The following is a 15983-nucleotide window of genomic DNA, read 5'->3' on the forward strand; positions in this document are numbered from 1 at the left end:
CAAGTTTCCTGGTAAGGGATTCTCGCTAGTGCTCCTCTTCCATTAATGTCGCTCCCTCGCTCACTTGGCCGCTGTTTCTCATCTTCAGCACGATGCTTACTTCCTCCACAGAACGGACAAAACGCACCCTTTCATCTTCCACCAGCCCTCACAGCATCGCTACCATCAGCAGATGGACACTCGGCACTACCAAAACCCTTCCCGGAACTGCCTTCAGACCACCAAATCCGTCCTCGCCAAACTAACCCGGAATTATCCCCGCTCTCTGCCCGCTCCGCACGCACAATATCCACAGCCTCATCAGCCGATGCAGCTTACATCCTTTCTCTCTCCCAGCTCTCAGCTGCCGTCGCGCGCCGCTCTCGAGCGCTCGATCTTCCCCAGGCTAAAACGGGACCCTGGGATCTGCCGAGCGAGAATCAGCTTGAATTGGCGAGGAGATTGCTTAAGAAAGGTGTACCAGTTGGAGGGTTGCGGGTAGATATGTCAAAAACTCAATTGGGTAATTGGATCGCTGAGGTAAGTTCCCTGAATATATCATCCCTTCCCCCCTTTTATCGTTGATTTCTATGACCCAGGCAAAAAAACATGTCCCACCTGTCCACCGGTCAAAATCTGTGCACCTCACTGAGCCAGAACTCGTAGAAGCATACACGAATCTCGGATTTTCCTTTCCAGACGAGTACGAAAAGCTCATCCCCCAGGAACGGGGACACTGGGTGCGTCGAGCGAGGGACGTACGTACTTCCGTTTGCTCTGTATGCACGTCACCACCTCCTGACTTCTGGTAGCTTCTCGGCATGCCTCTCAATCCTATCCAAAAGGGACAGCGCGCAACCCGACGCGGTCTGGCGCTCGCCCATGATCTCTCCCGCGCCCTCTCCCTCCCCTTGCCCTTCTCCCCATCCAACGCAACCCGTGCTGAAGTGTCAGAATACATCACTTCCGCCCGCCTTCTCGCTCATGCAAAAGACATTCCAGTACTCCGCCAGATCAAGCAAAAGAACGAAGATCTCGAGGCGACAGGACATTTGCGCAGGTTAGCAGAGAGTCTGGGAATCAACAGCAAGGGTAAGAAGGCTAAGGAAGTACATGGGGAAGTGGAGGCTAAGCTCAAGAGTGGCATGCAGCGGCGGCGGGAGGAGACAGAGAGTGAGAAGAAGGGAATGGGAGAGTTGGCTGCATTCGTAAGAAGCTTCGAGGAAAGAGGCCCAGAAGAAGAGGAGCGTGCAGACGAGGCGCTGACGAATTGATTTAGAAGATCTGTTGTCTACATCAGCTACGACTTGCAAGATGCTATTCCTTTTCATTCGCTCTTCGTACAGTCATTATCGACATTCTATAGTCCTGCGGTCACTGAGCCGAACACTTATTTTTGTCCCTCTATGCTGCCGACTCTTCATCATCTCTATTCGCAAGCATGACCTCGATCGCTCGACCCTCCCTGACCCCACTTGCCCATGCTCCGTGCACGCTTGCATACTCATCCATCTCCGTATGTTCTCCAGCCCAAAATAATTTGCCGAAGAGCGGCCGGCTCAGCTCTATCATGTCGAGCGCGCTCGGCACTTCCGCTCCATCCTGCTCATGCACGTCGGAGGGAGAGGGAGGGATGTAACTGTACGACCCGAGAGCATAAGGATCGTGCGCCCACCCAGTCCGCACAATCTTTGCTGGTTCTGGTGGCTCCTGATCCGGGCTGAAATAGCGCTTTACCATTCCCCTCGCCCAACTCTCGACCTCCACATCGCTCATCGTTTCCAAGTTCGTGCCTGCCGTACCTCCTAGGAAGAAACAAAATGCCGGTACTTGCTCAACGGACCACATGTTGAGCGTGTAGATTCCTTGGGGGCTCTCCGGGTTGCCCAGTGTGTTTCCAGGATCGGAAGGATCGGGGAGGAGAAAGAAATTGTCGTTGGTGTGTGTCTCCGCCCACCAGGCTGAGGAGTACAGGACTTGGACCTTGTTTAGCAGGCCGTGACCAAGTCGGGAAATAGAGGCGAGCCGGCGCGGAGGGAGCGGAGGGGTGAAGAGTCTTGCCGCACGGGCCTTGAGGACACCGAGTGGGAAGGTGATCAAACAGTATGGAGCGCGATGTGCACGCGTTTCCTCCGTGCGTGTGCTCTTTGTGTTCACTTTTACTGCTCTGCTCAGTTATTTCACTTCCGAGGAATGTCCAGCTCACCCACCTCCGTTACCATCAACAGTAACGTGTACGACCTCCTCTCCCAGCCTCACCTTCCCGCCCTTCTCTAGCACGGTTCGCTCACACCACTCTGCAAGCTTGATGTACCCGCCCACGACAGCCGCATCCGGACCTTTCGTATCCCTCTCGAACCCCCACCACCTGTAGCTTACCTTGGTGAGGTCAGCGCCTGTCCATCCGGACCAGGAACGCGCAGCGGCAGCGACTTGAAAGCGAGAGAGGGAGTCCGTGGGGGGGATGTTGTGGTAGAGCGGAGAGGAAGGGGTGAAGAGTGCAGTCGCAAGGGAGGCGGAGGAGGGAGGGGGAGAGGAGTGCTGAGACGTATCCCGGAGGTGGAAGAAGACTGTTTCGTATGCCTGGACAGACGATGAGTGACGAAGGATACAAGGGAGAAGGGGTGTAACATACGTTCCCTGCGATGACTTGCTCCTTCTCGGGCGGCAGTGTCTTTCCCTGATGATCCCTCACCGCACCAGATCTTTCTTCCAAAACCTTTGTCGGCTGGGTAGTACATCAGCCCTGCGCTCTTGATACTAACGAACAAAGCAGACTCACCAGCCCGATCTTCCTTGCCACCTCCCACACCGGGTTTCCCCATACACCATGGATGAAGCTCGCGCCGAGTTCAGCAACACCCGGGCCAAAGGGGATCGTATGAATCCTCCCGCCGATCCTGTCGCGCGCCTCGAGGAGGAGTACCTTGCGCCCTTCGAGGGCGAGGTGGCGAGCTGCTGCAAGTCCGGAGATACCAGCTCCGAGGATGAGGACGTCTGCCTCGAAGGTCGGGAGATGAGAAGGAGGGGAGGTAAAGGCGTACATGGGAGAGGAATTGGCGGGGATCAGACGTTGCATTCCTGTCTTCTGTACACAGTACTAGTCTCCGACTCAGACGATCGGGAGAGCAACCTCGATCAACCTCGATCACTGCTGACGTAAGCATAAGCGGGTGCATTTGAGCGCCTGAATTATCTGCGAACGACCACTCTGCGAGACCTGTTGTCTTTGCCTTTCCTGGAGAAAACAACAATGTCCCGCGCCGTTTTATCCTCTTCTTCTCCCTTGGTTCCCCTCACCAAAAAGACCTCTCTTACCGCTGCGTTGCGCAAGCTCACACCTCCCATCCCTCTGCGCGAAAACGTGCGCAAAGTCGTCCTCTCATTCAACAAAGACGCCCACGCGTCAGCACGGTACGCTCCTCACCCTCCAGGTACTCGATGATGCTGACAAGGACGTAGGAACTTTGCGAGGGACATATACCCCCGGCTGGCGTTCTCCAACAAACATGTAGCATTTACCGTCTCTCCACTCCCGAAGCCTCCCCAACCGGACGCAGGCTCACCTCCCGAATGGCTCATCACGCTCGGTGCGCCCCTTCTTGCACCTTATCCTTCTGCAGCTTGCTTATACGATTCCTGCGTAGAGAACGGAGAAGAGAAGAGGTTACCATTGCCAGTGAGCGAGAGGCCTGGGTGGATACTCAAGAAACTTGTAGATGAGGCTGGAGCGACGCAGTGGGATCAGGAGATGTTGAAGAGCAGGGAAGAGGAAGAAGGGAGTAGGTAGCCTAGACGGAAGTGATGATATTTCTTGTTTATTCTCCCTTCAGTCGGGCGATCCGGGGGGCGGGTAAGAGTCTCCTACAAGGGCGCGGTAGTGTGAGTCTGAGGCATCGTCGCTCGGCGGATGCTCCCTCGGGCGCAGGAAGAAGAGAACGAGAATACGCGTCAATAGCAGAAGTCGCTGTCATCCTACCTTGATTAGAGGTGTGAAACGACCTCAATCAGATAGACGATCATTCGGTGAGCAGAGAAAGTTCATTACGTGCAAGGAAAAGTGCTTTTGGATACATGATACATCCCACCTCTCTTGACTGCCTCTCACGAGCACAGCGGCTTTCAACTCACACCCACTCCTCTCCATCCGAACAACCAGCGCGCCTCATCCAGATACGCCCGAACCACATACCAGACCAGACCAGACCATCGCGTCTTCTCTGCCCTGATCGACTATCCACCGAGAGCAAGCTCAGTCAGGCCCGTACCGGATAGGCTGTAACGGCTCGGCTCGCTGCTGGCTCAGGTCTAGAGACGCTTCTAGTTCTGTGTCTAGTTCTCCTACGAGGAGTCTATGTATGTCGGTCAGCTGGTGCAGAGACTCTGGACAGAGATAGGCGAGGATGGAGGAGAAAGAAGAACCAGGGAAAGGGGTAGGGGTAGGGAGGGAGGAGGAAGAGAGAGAGGAAAGGGAAAGCGAGGGAAGGGGAAGGGCGTACATCATATCCCCTTTAACGAGATACAACCCCAAGGAGACCTCTTCCACGGGTTCATCTGGGCTATACGTGCGCTCGATACAGTTCGACAAGACGATATCCGAGCGGTTGTCGAATCCTGCAAGGGTACCCTGTTGTGCGCGCATGAGTCAGAGTCAGAGTCGGTGCATGAGAGAAAGAGACGAACGACGATACATCTTCCGTCTTGAAGTATGAGGAGGACACGTTCTGTAGGATTGATGAGTGTGTGGGGGAGGGAGGGAGGGAGGGAGAGGAGGGACGTACGGTTTATATACCCGTTTAAGCTGGCCATCGGTGGCCCTCGGGTGAGGTGTTGGAGGGAGAGAGGGGGTGTGGGGCGCGGGTGTTAGTGGGTGATAATGCTGATGAGTGGCGATCACTTGAGTGAGAAGGGAAAGCGTGACTGATCGGAGAGAGAGAGATCGGCGATTGAGAGACAGAGGGAGAGATCAGCAATCGAGAGACAGAAAGGGAGAGAAACGGAGTGAACGAGATCACCGGAACGACCGAAAAACGAGACACAACGCGCCCTGTCATCCAGAATTAGGTGTTTTGCTATCATCATCTGAAGATCCTTCCTGTCCTTCATCCAAGGGCACGTAGCTCAGCGGTAGAGCGCTCGCTTAGCATGCGAGAGGTCGTGAGTTCGACTCTTACCCTGTCCAAGGACAACTCTCCTTTTGACCTTACGTCCTTTGCATACTTCCGCCAATTCCGAAAAACCGTAGTCACCAACACTCTGTGCTCATTCCTGAGCGTCATAATCAACGAAACGCCAAGAAACCCCCGATGTCGTACTCGGTCGGAATAACATATCTTCATATCTAAACGCAGCTCTACATTCCTCGGCCATTCACCCCTTTCGGGTAATCGGCCCGTGACTTGCCCTCATTATCATCGCTCCGGAGTCTCTGGCCCGAAACGGTTATATGATCATTCATGTGCTTAATGGGCGATATACACGCTGCTCTCCACCAGCGGAGGATGTCTTGCTTTATGGGGCACGGTCATTTCTCTCGTCCTCGGTCTGGCTGCCCGGTCTAATTCGCGCTACTTAAGACACTGGGGCCCCGGACTGTCTGACTCTCTGTTGCTGTCGCGCCTTTCTTTGCCGGTGTATCCCTGCTTGCTCTGTTGTATGAATAAAAATGTCGACGGTTGACGAGAAACTCACCAACTTGGCGCTCGAGAAGGAGTACAAGTTCCTCACCAGTATGTTCCACCTCGTCCTGTCATCCACTCTCCTAATACTTCGCAGAGGAACAAGTCCAGCATTTCATGCAAAAGGGCTACCTCAAGCTCCCACACGCGTTTACCAAAGACCGAGCCTCGGAATGGATCTCCGACCTCTGGGTACGCCTCGGCATGGACCCGGAGAATAAGTCCACCTGGACGCAGGAACGTATCCACATGCCGCACTTCCGGCGTGAGCTGGTGTCCGACTTCTGCCCCCAGGCGTGGGGGGCGATGTGTGAGCTTCTTGGAGGGCAAGAGCGCGTCAGCGAGGGAAGCGCGGTATGGAACGACGGGTTCATCGTCAACCTTGGTCGACCAGAAGACGAGGGCAAGCTGACAGGCCCGCGCGACCTGCCAGACTGGCACGCAGACGGCGACTTCTTCCTTCATTTCCTGGACAGTCCCGAGCAGGCCCTCCTCGTCATCCCCCTCTTTAGCGATATCCGCCCGAGTGGGGGAGCGACGTTCATCGCTCCTGAGGGAGTGGGGCACGTCGCGCGAAAGCTTGCGGATCATCCGGAGGGCCTGCAGCCCGGGCTGGGGGACAAGCCGGACCAATTTGATTTCCTGGCGTTGATGAGGCAGTGTGACGAGTTCGTGGAGGCTACAGGAGAGGTCGGAGACGTCTATCTGCTGCATCCGTGTGTCCCTTCCCGTTCGTGTCGCGTCACGAATCGTGCTGACAAGATCTAGCCTGATTCTCCACTGCGCATCCCGCAACTCCCTCCGCGACGTGCGAGTGATCACCAACCCCCCAGTCTCCCTGAACCAGCCATTCAACTTCAACCGTGCCAACCCGTCCGAGTTCAGCATCGTTGAACTCAAGACACTCCAGTCTCTGGGCGTCGAGCGGCTCGACTTCAAGCCTACTACTGAGAGGCAGCGGATCGTCCCCGAGAGAGTGAAGAGACAGCAGAGGATGAAGGAGCAAGAGATGGAACGGATGAAGAATGCCGGGCAGGAGGTGCCGAAGGCCAAGTGGACCCAGCCTGCTACGGGGATGGAACATGCCCAGGTGGAGTGAACTGCAGCCCCAGGAGATGAGAAGATGTCGGGTCTCGTCGGATTGAAGGCAACTGTAAAGCTGGCGAAGTGTTGTAATATGTACTCGAGAATTCTATCTTATCTCGGCGTTCGAGGGAAAATTGCGTCATCACTCGATATGTTTCTTCATCAACACTCCTGTCTCGGACGCGACTGTTCCATAACATGGAGTTCACAACCCAGGCCGTATGTTGGCAATCGGTCCACAGAAGCTTGCAGCTTGGGACGAGCCGCAGTTTCTCCGGTATCCCCAGCCTCGGCTCCGAGCAAACAGGTCATCTAGTGGCTGTACTTTATTTCGCGACTTCTAAATTTCCTGGTCGTGCGCGCCATCCTCTCAAAAAAAGCCCAACAATGGCCAGCCTCATCCGCTTTGCGTACCCGGTTGCTCGTACCCTCCCCCGTTCTATTCCATCACGAGGACTTCTCATCCTCCGCCCTGCCGTCTTACCCTTCCAGTCGCGTCCAACGGTTCGGTACTTCTCCGAGGCGAGGCAGACTGCTACTGGCGAGACTGCTGCTTCGGACAGCGAGGCCGTTGCTCCGGAGAACGAGGCAGCAGCGGGGGATGAGGTTTACCCCGAAGAAGTGGAAGCCGAACCCGAGGTGGAAAAACCGAGGCCATTGTCCGCCGCCCTGGAACAAATGGCTGCGGCAGAGTTGGTCCGACCCTCGATCGCCCAGCGCGGCTTGGCCAAGATACTCGTGGAAGCCGGAGCGAAGAACACTCATCTGTTACATGAGAACATGACCAGGAAAGAGATGCAGGAGTGGATTCATACTGTGCGTCTCCTCTAAGTTGTAACCCCATGAGTGGCGTCAAGTGTGCTGATTGGTCACTGCGCCATAGGCGGAAAAAGATACACCGATTCCTGCCACGAAAGGGCAAGTGAACCGGGCTTTCTGGCTGGTCAAGACTCACCAGATCAGCGGCGAGGGCTTGAAGGATTCTATGACGCACAAGGAGATGGGCGAATGGCTCGACGCTGCCGAAGTGGTGGGTTGTTTTTCCTCTCATCACACCACACACAATCGCTTGTTGTCTATCGTTCCTGTCGACCATGGACTGACACCGTTGACAGAAGAGGCGTAAAGGCATCGTACTGTCGCCAGAAGAACGCAGTCAGCCAGCTACATCCGCTCAGATAGCGCGCATCCAGTCCTGGCAACCCCATCTCCCCTCCTTCCGTCAACTAGACACATCCGTCGCCACCAAAGGCGAAGCACAAGATTGGATTAACGAGGCCAAAAACATCTTACGCGACGCGGGCAAGAGTGACATTATTGCGTCCATCTTGCCGGGGGAGGAGAACACTCCCGCATCGATTGGACAGATCAGGCTGGCACGGAGGTTGGGTGCAACTGTCAACAAGTCGATGACCAGGCTGAACCTCAATCGAATCATCGCCAAGCTCCTTAAGTCCAAAAAAACTCAGACCTTCCAGCCCAGTGCGGAGAGCTAGATTGCGTTGCCGATTTCGGCGGGAGGTTGTGTTGGGAAGTGCGATGTAAGGCTATATATACTCGTATGCTCTGTGCCCTGGGGCTCGTTCTAGTTCAGCTCTTTAGTCCATACAATTCATTCACAATGTTCTCTCCTTGCCCCCCACGGGTCACACGGTAATACAGAACTCACCTTCTCCACTTTGAACTTTCATCCGGAAGATGCGAAGGACGTTTTTCAGGGCCCTGCGAAGTATTACACTGCATTGTTAACACAGTCCGGTATCATTCGTGGGTTGTCACGTTAAGAAGTCCTACATATGACCGTTTCTTCATCCTTCAGCACTGTGGACCGTCTTGATGATTGAAGCTCGCTGAATTGCTCAACACGCTGAATTATCAACTGTTAGGAGAGGATGTACACCGGTGATCGCAGTCCGAACCACGAGTATTGACCGATATTGACGGGAATCGGGCGGAAGAATCCACTGGCTTTTCTGATCTGAAGAGTCGACTGCGGTGTAGCGACTGCTGTTCTCCAAGCTTTCGTACGCTCTTTTTCGTGGTGCGAGGGGGGCGATTACTTGAAAGAGCTCACAGGTCGATGACATCCCGCGCAAGTGATCTGCTCCAGTTCGACGATGCCCTGAGGGAACCGACTGGTGGTGAAGAAAAGTATGAAAGTAAGGAACAGGAACAGGGGGAGGAAGGTGGCAAGGAGAAGAACGTAGACGTGCTATCAACCGAGCCACAAATCAGGGTGCGTAGAATTGAACAAGGAAAGCGAACAAAGGTCTAAAATGTCTTTTAGGAGGTGTCGCCTCGTTTGGCGGAGGCGCGATCTATAGCCATCATTGCTTCCAGCAGCTTGGCGATGTTTTTGAATGTGTGTTAGGAAAGACAGTAATCTTGTACGGCCTACCTGACCATTCCGTCCTGCAGATCACGGGAATGTCGACTGTTTCGGTAGCCCTCGCACTATTGGTCGAGACCGGTCGATACTTTCCAGCAGTCTTCAGTGGGTTGTGACCGCATATGCGCTGACTTCCGACTGCTTTCTACTCCTCTTCGGCCGCCTGGCCGACCTGTGCGGACGCAAGTCCGCGTTCATTTGCGGTAGTGTGTGGTTGATCGGATGGAGCGTTGCATGTGGTTTGGCAAGAAATGATATCGAGCTCTTCGTCTTCCGGGCGCTGGCAGGTATGGGACCGAGTGCGACGGTACCTGCGGCGATTGGAATTCTGGCCAAAACATTCAGGCATGGGCACGCCAGGACAGTCGCTTTCGCAACATTGCAAGCAGGCGCACCTCTCGGTAGTGCGTTCGGCTGCGTTCTGGGAGGTGTTGTAACACAATATGTGCCGTCAGTGCATATTGATACAGTCCAAAAGGAGAGATAGGCTCATTTTGCGCACAAGGCTGGAATCGTGGCGAGCTATGTTCTTCATTCTGGCGGGTCTTGGAGTAGCCGTTCTCGTAATGGCTCTCCTGGTCTATCCGAAAGATGAGCCAAGTACCGAAGTGTGCCGCAGAGTAGACTGGGTCGGTGCTTTATTGATCACAGGAGGGCTGGTCCTGTTCACATTTTGTATGGGACAAGGCGGGATTGCGCCGTGGGGATGGGCACCAGGATGTGAGCGTCTGGATATATAACACCTGGCAACGTAATCCTCACCGATCTTGCTAGACATCATAGCCCTTCTTGTGATTTCTGTTGCATTCATGATCTCGTTTGTCTTCCGGGAGTATTATGTCGAGAAGTGCTTGTCGCTGCCGCCCTTGATGAGACTTGACTTGTGGAGGAGATCTGGAGGACAATTCGCAGCCATACAAGTGATTGCCTTCCTCGTGAACGGCGCATTCTCGACCTGGTCTTATTGGGCGACATTATAGTAAGCATATGGGGAGGTGATCAGACACAGCTTTGCTCACGATATGCTCATGCAGTTACCAAGATTATCTTGGATTGACACCCATTCAGACGATGCTTCGTCTGCTGCCGATGAGCGCAGCTGGTCTTACCGTTAATGTGGTATTCACCCTCATTGCCGCGCATGTACCTGGTCAAATCATCATCAGTAAGTGTATCGCTTGGCTCTATATTCTGTCAAGACTCAACGCGCATACACAGTGCTCGGTTGCATCGGTACAGGGCTGGCCAACCTTCTGTTCGCAGTGATCAAGACGAATGTCGTATTCTGGGGTTTTGGATTTCCTGCTGCTATCTTGAGCGTGTGGGGCGCAGACTTGTAGGAAGGACGATGCACCGCAGGGCCCGGCTGACTATATGCTACGCAGCATTATGTCAGGAGGAAGCGTGTTCACGGCACATGTTGCAATGCCTCACGAGCAAAGTCTGGCAGGAGGTGTATTTAACACCGTCAATCAGGTGGGTTCGACATGCTCTTGTGGATATTGAGACACTCACGCACCAACAAGATTGGTACGACCTTCGCTAAGACCATCACGACCATCACATACGACAGGGATGTACGATTCCAGTCCACCAACATGGGTGTTGCGCTCGATGCGACTGCCACAAATATACCGCCGGACCCCTCCTTCATGGCTATCGGGTTGCTCAGTGGACGGCTTTCGCGTTCGCTATGGGGGGTTTGGTTCTCAGCGTTGTTTGCTTGCGTGGAGTAGGCATCTTACAGGCAGACAGAAGCCCAGAGTCGAGAGGAAAGAGGGAAAGAATCGAGAAGGGGAGGAAGTCAGTGGCAGGAGCAAACGCGGGTTGAATGGTGGACAGACATGTCGACGCGCGTCACATTTAACGCGTGCAATCACATGTATGACACGTGATTACATTACAGTCATGTCATTGCCTCCGCCCACGCGTCTCATACCGAACGCGACTGGCTCTTCTTCATCTTGTTCATTCACGTCCACCTTCTCCATCTTTCTGCGCCTCCTTCTCTGCGAGCCATGTCATTCAACCTTACGCCGGATGCGTGCAGCCAGCTGATGCAGGATGCCCCGCCAGACTTTTCCCCCGTCTTACAAATTTTGTCTGTGAAGCAGGTAAACACCGGCCCTGCAGGGCCTCCTCGGATGCGGTAAGCACCATATATGCGCCTGTTTGCAGCTCAGATCATTAAGTCAAACCCAGCGTGATTATTAGCGATGGACAGCATTTCACTCAAGCGATGCTGGCAACACAACTCAACCACCTGACGGACAGGCCAGAAGAAGACACACCTGCGGAACTGGACAAAAACTCTGTCATAAAATTAGAAAAGTTCGCCAGCAACAGCGTTCAGAATAAGCGGTATATCGGATACTCTCGTATTTGTGTCGTGTATCTTACTGTTGTCTGATAGCCTCATTATTCTCCTCGATCTCTCCATTCTAGGCAATGCAGGCCAGAAGATCGGCAACCCGACTTCGTACGACGTCGCGAAGGCCGAGTCCCATGCTCAGGCCATTTCTGCTCCCGCTCCTGCTGCCCCGCCCATTACTGTACAGAAGTCACACCAACCAGCACCTGGTGGTACGCGTTCAGCAAGTATGCCGAAGAACGGTGGTCCGATCTTCCCTATCGAGGGTCTAAGCCCGTACCAAAATAAGTGGACTATTAAAGCACGCGTGACCAACAAGAGCGACATCCGCCACTGGAGCAATCAAAAGGGGGAAGGGAAGCTGTTTAGCTTTACCTTAATGGATGAAACTAGCGAGATCCGGGCTACTGCGTTCAACCAGCAGGTAGACGAATTTTACGACATGATCCAAGAGGGCAAGGTGAGCCGCCGCCTGAGTGCATTGATATCTTTTGTTAACGCCAACCAGGTCTACTTCTTTTCTAAGGGCCGTATCGGTCCTGCAAAACGGCAATTCAACAACGTGTCCAACCTCTACGAAATCACATTTGAACGGAACACAGAAGTGGAGCCTTGCCTCGATGCAGGCGACGTTCCTGAGGTCAAGTATCAATTTGTCACGTTAGAGGGTCTGCAGGAAGTACCAAAGGATGCGACTTGTGGTGAGCACCGCTAGATCATTCACATCTGGTCTCTTGCTGATTCGACCCATATAGACGTCATTGGAGTTGTCACCGAAGTCGGTGAACTGGGGGAGATCCTTGCGAAGGCGACCGGACGTTCAGTACCGAAGCGTGACATCTCGATCGTTGACCGGTCTGGATTCTTTTGCCGTCTAACGCTCTGGGGAAAATCTGGCGAGACCTTCCAAGCGCCAGATCAGCCTATAATCGCGTTCAAAGGCGTTCGCGTAAGCGACTTCAATGGTCGGAGTTTGAGCTTCCAAAGCTCGAGCCAGATGTCTATCAATCCGGACATTCCCGATGCTCATCAGCTTCGCGGTTGGTACGATTCGATCGGGAATAATCAGCCGCATCACACGTTCTCTTCGGCAGCTGGCGCCGGTGCTGGTGGCGACCGTGGTCAGTTCAATCGTAACGAGCTGAAGACGATCGCCCAAGTGAAGGATGAAGGCCTTGGCATGGGCGAGAAGAACGATTTCTTTACAACTAAGGCATCCGTTATCCATGTGAAGCAGGAGAATTTCGTGTATCCTGCCTGCAGAAGTGAGAAGTGTAACAAGAAAGTTGTGCAGACGAGCGACGGGCGCTGGGAGTGCGTCAGTTGTGGACTGACCTTTGACGAGCCGGAGTATCGGTACGCCGTATTATCTCCTTGGTTGGTGCTTTGTGCTAATGATCACCGAAGGTATCTGTTAAGTATCAGCGTTGCTGATCACACAGGGCAAGCCTGGCTCTCGGCTTTCAACGACGCCGGTGATATGCTTTTCGAGATGAAGGCTGGCGAGTTACAAAACCTGAAAGACACCGACGAGACACACTTCTCCAAGGTGATGAGCGATGTGCGGTCGAAGATGTACAACTTCTCGTGCCGTGCTCGTCAAGATACATACAATGACCAGACCAAAGTGCGGTACAACATTACACGAATGACCAAGATTGACTTGAAGACGGAGATGAAGGCATTGGTGGACAATATGAAGGCGTATCTGTAGGTTGTGCATTTTTCCACCATTACATGACTTGTTTTGTCTCCAGTTTTGTTTTTCTAACCTACTCGTGAATGTAATTCTACTCCACCACCTAGTATGGCAACATGCTGTTCCCCACCCTTCCCGCCCTCGCACTTCCCTGCCACTGACGAGGCTCTCATTCAAGCCCGCCATCAGCGAGTTCGAACTCTAGTTCAGGGGGAATATCTACTTGGAACAGAATAAATTGAAATCCTAACCTGCTACCTCGGGACCACTTATTGTTTTGGCCTTGCGACAATGATATTTATTTCGTAGCACCAGTGTCAATTAACGGTGACAGCGCTGTCCGCCCCTCCTACGTACGGCATACAGATTGATGAGCTAGCGCATCCGTTGTTCAGGAGGCCGAGTTCCATATATTTATCCCACAACTGTGTGAGTGTCTCTAATCTAAACCACGCATCGCAGAGGGTCATTTAGTTTCAGATTATGTGCATGAGAGTGTGATGAAGAATGTGAACTGAATCAACGAGAAAATGCCTGATGATTAGAGAATGTTTCATTGCTACGATTGTGTCTCCCAGACCTCACTATAGAATGACTCACACAGTGTCGGATCAGTGTGTTGGGTGCATTTTATTAGGATGACAACACTGTTCCCTATAACAGTTGTGATCGAGAGCCGAGTTGAAGAGTTCAGCACTATGAGCAATCACTATGTTGAGGGGGGACATGATCTGCATGGTGGAATACCGCCTATTCCTTCATCGGCTCTTCCTCTTTCATGTGTTCTTCGTTCATCCCCGGTACTCTCCACTGCACCCCGAGCTCCTTCTGCTTTGCCAGAATGAGATCGCTCAAACTGCCCTTCGTCGCGTTCTCCGGTATATTGATGCCCATGTATGTGGCTTTTCTCTTCTGTCCAGGACTCGGGGGCATATCCCTCTCCTCCGGGGAAGGGATGAACGCAGGCTTTCCCTGATTGAGGAGTTCTACCCGGCAGCGAGCTATAAAGTCCGATACCTCACCGCGGGTGGAATTGGTGGGGTCGAAGGTCAGCTGGATGCCAGCGGAGTCAGCGAGTCGGCGGGCGAGTTCATACTGCGTATTGGAGCTGGGCTGCTTCCGTGCTAAACCGAGAGGTACCGAACGCCGGGGGAAGTAGTTGCCAGCCTGAAGATTATCAGCATGAAATCGATATTCTCACTCGCAAGGAACTGCAATGCAAATCGCCCACGAGACTTACCATCTGGACTTTGAACAACCACTGCCTCATCTCATTGAAGGTCATCCCCTCTTTTAGTTCGTCCGCACAAGGCGCTCCGTTCTCAACAAGGTGCCTTGCAAGAACCAGTTGTGTCGGTGTCGCTGGCATTGGGGTAGTTTCGGCAGCCTACGCATAATCAAGTCAGGAATCCGACTTGCAGTAGGTGATTCCGTCGCTGGAAATACTGTTGTGCAGTTGATCTAGGCCGAAAGCCTCTCCAACCGACACCAAAATGCACACATGCCTAAGTACATGAAACGAATATACATACCTGATCCAACCACTCCCTCATCTCCTGCATTGTGATATCCTTATGCAACCTCTCCGCGTTCGGCGCCCCATGCTCGACGAACAACCTCGCGAGCGCAATCTGTTTTGACGTTGGGCGAGTGCGGAAGGTGTTGTAACGGGAGGGATGATCGTGATCGGTCACTTGGTTTGGAAATGCGGAGCCTGCCGAGATATCCGGGACGTCGGTCATATTCTGCAAAAGGTCGTGAGTCTTTCCTTCACGTTTAGTTAAAAATACACGCACAGATCGACATTGCTGTAGGACTACATTCCTTCTAACAATAGCGGAGCGGAGGGGTCGGGCAGCAGGCGCTCCTAGGCGGAGAAGAGACAGCATATTTCAATCGAGGAAGATTATTGCAAGAGGTCCAATTTCACTTGCAAGTCGCAGGATATGGCATAATTTTGTGGACAGAATCCGCTGTTCCACGGAAGCTGTTGTAAGTGCACAACCCCGGATCTTCTCGGAACTCCTGGTCTATTTGGCTTTCTCCGGGTTTGTCCCAGCTAGTCCTGTCCTAAACATTCAAATTTGGGCTGATCCCGATCAGTCTGACCTTTTATTGCTTGAACCTTGCTCCTCCTGTTCAGTATAGATAACTCTGAATAAAAATGGATTTTGCCCATTTCATCCCAGCACCCTAGCCTGGCAATTACAGGCAGGTCCCACTCTTTTGTGGAATGTCCTGATGTATTCCAGCTTCTCTGGCACTCCTGATTGCTTGACTACTCCTGCACTTCCCCAAGACTACCTGGAGCACTGCATCTGTAACTGCAGTAGCTTCACCATCTCAAGAGAAGTGGAGCGAGTCAAAGGACCTTTCTTTCCTATTTTGGGGAAAAGGGACTCTATCACTCCCCCTGGATCTGTGCAGACCCACAACAAGAGACCCACGACAAGACCTTTCCCACCACCCTCATGTATAACCATGATACCTTTTTTGGGGATCTTGCTTTCTTCTCCTGCCATGTCTGGGGCACTCCTGTCTCCTACCATCAAGTCTGACATTGCCACTCAAATGGATTGCCTCTCCACAAGAGTACTGGTGGCTACCCACTTGGATGTTGGCCAACCTGATCACTTGGCTAAGATACAGAATGAGGGGAATGAATTTTGGGCTGCCATTATCAAAGTGAGTTACTTTAGCCCACACTGGCATTCTGTCAGGGCACCAGCTCATTGGTTGGTCAAGAGACATGACTAAGCCTTTATGACATGGAAGTAGCTG

General features: G+C 53.1%; 9 protein-coding genes and 1 non-coding gene across 10 annotated transcripts; 7 read left to right on the forward strand and 3 right to left on the reverse strand.

The window, feature by feature from the left end:
- Positions 1–45: 45 nt before the first annotated feature.
- On the forward strand, positions 46–1253 carry DACRYDRAFT_99902 (uncharacterized protein; the record flags this gene model as incomplete). The annotated part of the gene is made up of 3 exons (XM_040777638.1): positions 46–519; positions 579–737; positions 792–1253. The coding sequence occupies 3 exons, from the start codon at positions 46–48 to the stop codon at positions 1251–1253; spliced, it is 1095 nt and encodes a 364-aa protein (XP_040629082.1).
- A 125-nt stretch (positions 1254–1378) lies between these two features.
- On the reverse strand, positions 1379–3025 carry DACRYDRAFT_99903 (amine oxidase; the record flags this gene model as incomplete). The annotated part of the gene is made up of 4 exons (XM_040777639.1): positions 1379–2141; positions 2190–2562; positions 2615–2707; positions 2762–3025. 4 exons carry the CDS (start codon positions 3023–3025, stop codon positions 1384–1386), a joined length of 1488 nt encoding a protein of 495 aa, XP_040629083.1. The 3' UTR covers positions 1379–1383.
- Positions 3026–3232: 207 nt separating this feature from the next.
- On the forward strand, positions 3233–3769 carry DACRYDRAFT_107124 (uncharacterized protein; the record flags this gene model as incomplete). Its single annotated transcript, XM_040768412.1, has 3 exons — positions 3233–3393; positions 3442–3569; positions 3627–3769. 3 exons carry the CDS (start codon positions 3233–3235, stop codon positions 3767–3769), a joined length of 432 nt encoding a protein of 143 aa, XP_040629084.1.
- Positions 3770–4007: 238 nt separating this feature from the next.
- On the reverse strand, positions 4008–4861 carry DACRYDRAFT_115946 (Sm-like ribonucleoprotein). The gene is made up of 4 exons (XM_040770101.1): positions 4761–4861; positions 4663–4703; positions 4479–4606; positions 4008–4331 (listed from the first exon to the last, which is right to left on the reverse strand). Exons 1-4 carry the CDS (start codon positions 4786–4788, stop codon positions 4232–4234), a joined length of 297 nt encoding a protein of 98 aa, XP_040629085.1. The 5' UTR covers positions 4789–4861; the 3' UTR covers positions 4008–4231.
- Positions 4862–5089: 228 nt separating this feature from the next.
- DACRYDRAFT_t33 lies at positions 5090–5161 on the forward strand. Its single transcript has one exon. It is a non-coding gene; the product is annotated as a tRNA-Ala (tRNA).
- Positions 5162–5621: 460 nt separating this feature from the next.
- Positions 5622–6786, forward strand: DACRYDRAFT_21927 (uncharacterized protein). Its single transcript, XM_040772608.1, has 3 exons — positions 5622–5708; positions 5755–6373; positions 6426–6786. Exons 1-3 carry the CDS (start codon positions 5645–5647, stop codon positions 6754–6756), a joined length of 1014 nt encoding a protein of 337 aa, XP_040629086.1. The 5' UTR covers positions 5622–5644; the 3' UTR covers positions 6757–6786.
- A 344-nt stretch (positions 6787–7130) lies between these two features.
- DACRYDRAFT_115948 (uncharacterized protein) lies at positions 7131–8418 on the forward strand (the record flags this gene model as incomplete). Its single annotated transcript, XM_040770102.1, has 3 exons — positions 7131–7559; positions 7627–7773; positions 7859–8418. The coding sequence occupies 3 exons, from the start codon at positions 7131–7133 to the stop codon at positions 8237–8239; spliced, it is 957 nt and encodes a 318-aa protein (XP_040629087.1). The 3' UTR covers positions 8240–8418.
- Positions 8419–9196: 778 nt separating this feature from the next.
- DACRYDRAFT_51930 (MFS general substrate transporter) lies at positions 9197–10963 on the forward strand (the record flags this gene model as incomplete). The annotated part of the gene is made up of 7 exons (XM_040775070.1): positions 9197–9582; positions 9638–9852; positions 9907–10111; positions 10167–10297; positions 10351–10468; positions 10518–10627; positions 10722–10963. Coding segments are annotated over 7 exons (1407 nt in total), but the record flags the coding sequence as incomplete, so codon positions are not given.
- A 187-nt stretch (positions 10964–11150) lies between these two features.
- DACRYDRAFT_78925 (uncharacterized protein) lies at positions 11151–13329 on the forward strand (the record flags this gene model as incomplete). Its single annotated transcript, XM_040776365.1, has 6 exons — positions 11151–11281; positions 11335–11493; positions 11546–11963; positions 12012–12204; positions 12259–12859; positions 12911–13329. The coding sequence occupies 6 exons, from the start codon at positions 11151–11153 to the stop codon at positions 13215–13217; spliced, it is 1809 nt and encodes a 602-aa protein (XP_040629404.1). The 3' UTR covers positions 13218–13329.
- A 431-nt stretch (positions 13330–13760) lies between these two features.
- DACRYDRAFT_21930 (uncharacterized protein) lies at positions 13761–15104 on the reverse strand. Its single transcript, XM_040772609.1, has 4 exons — positions 14999–15104; positions 14735–14947; positions 14443–14589; positions 13761–14369 (listed from the first exon to the last, which is right to left on the reverse strand). The coding sequence occupies exons 2-4, from the start codon at positions 14942–14944 to the stop codon at positions 13953–13955; spliced, it is 774 nt and encodes a 257-aa protein (XP_040629089.1). The 5' UTR covers positions 14945–14947; positions 14999–15104; the 3' UTR covers positions 13761–13952.
- Between the last annotated feature and the right edge of the window lie 879 nt (positions 15105–15983).

This window comes from Dacryopinax primogenitus (assembly GCF_000292625.1).
Source record: "Dacryopinax primogenitus strain DJM-731 SS1 chromosome Unknown DACRYscaffold_8, whole genome shotgun sequence".
Taxonomy (NCBI): domain Eukaryota; kingdom Fungi; phylum Basidiomycota; class Dacrymycetes; order Dacrymycetales; family Dacrymycetaceae; genus Dacryopinax; species Dacryopinax primogenitus.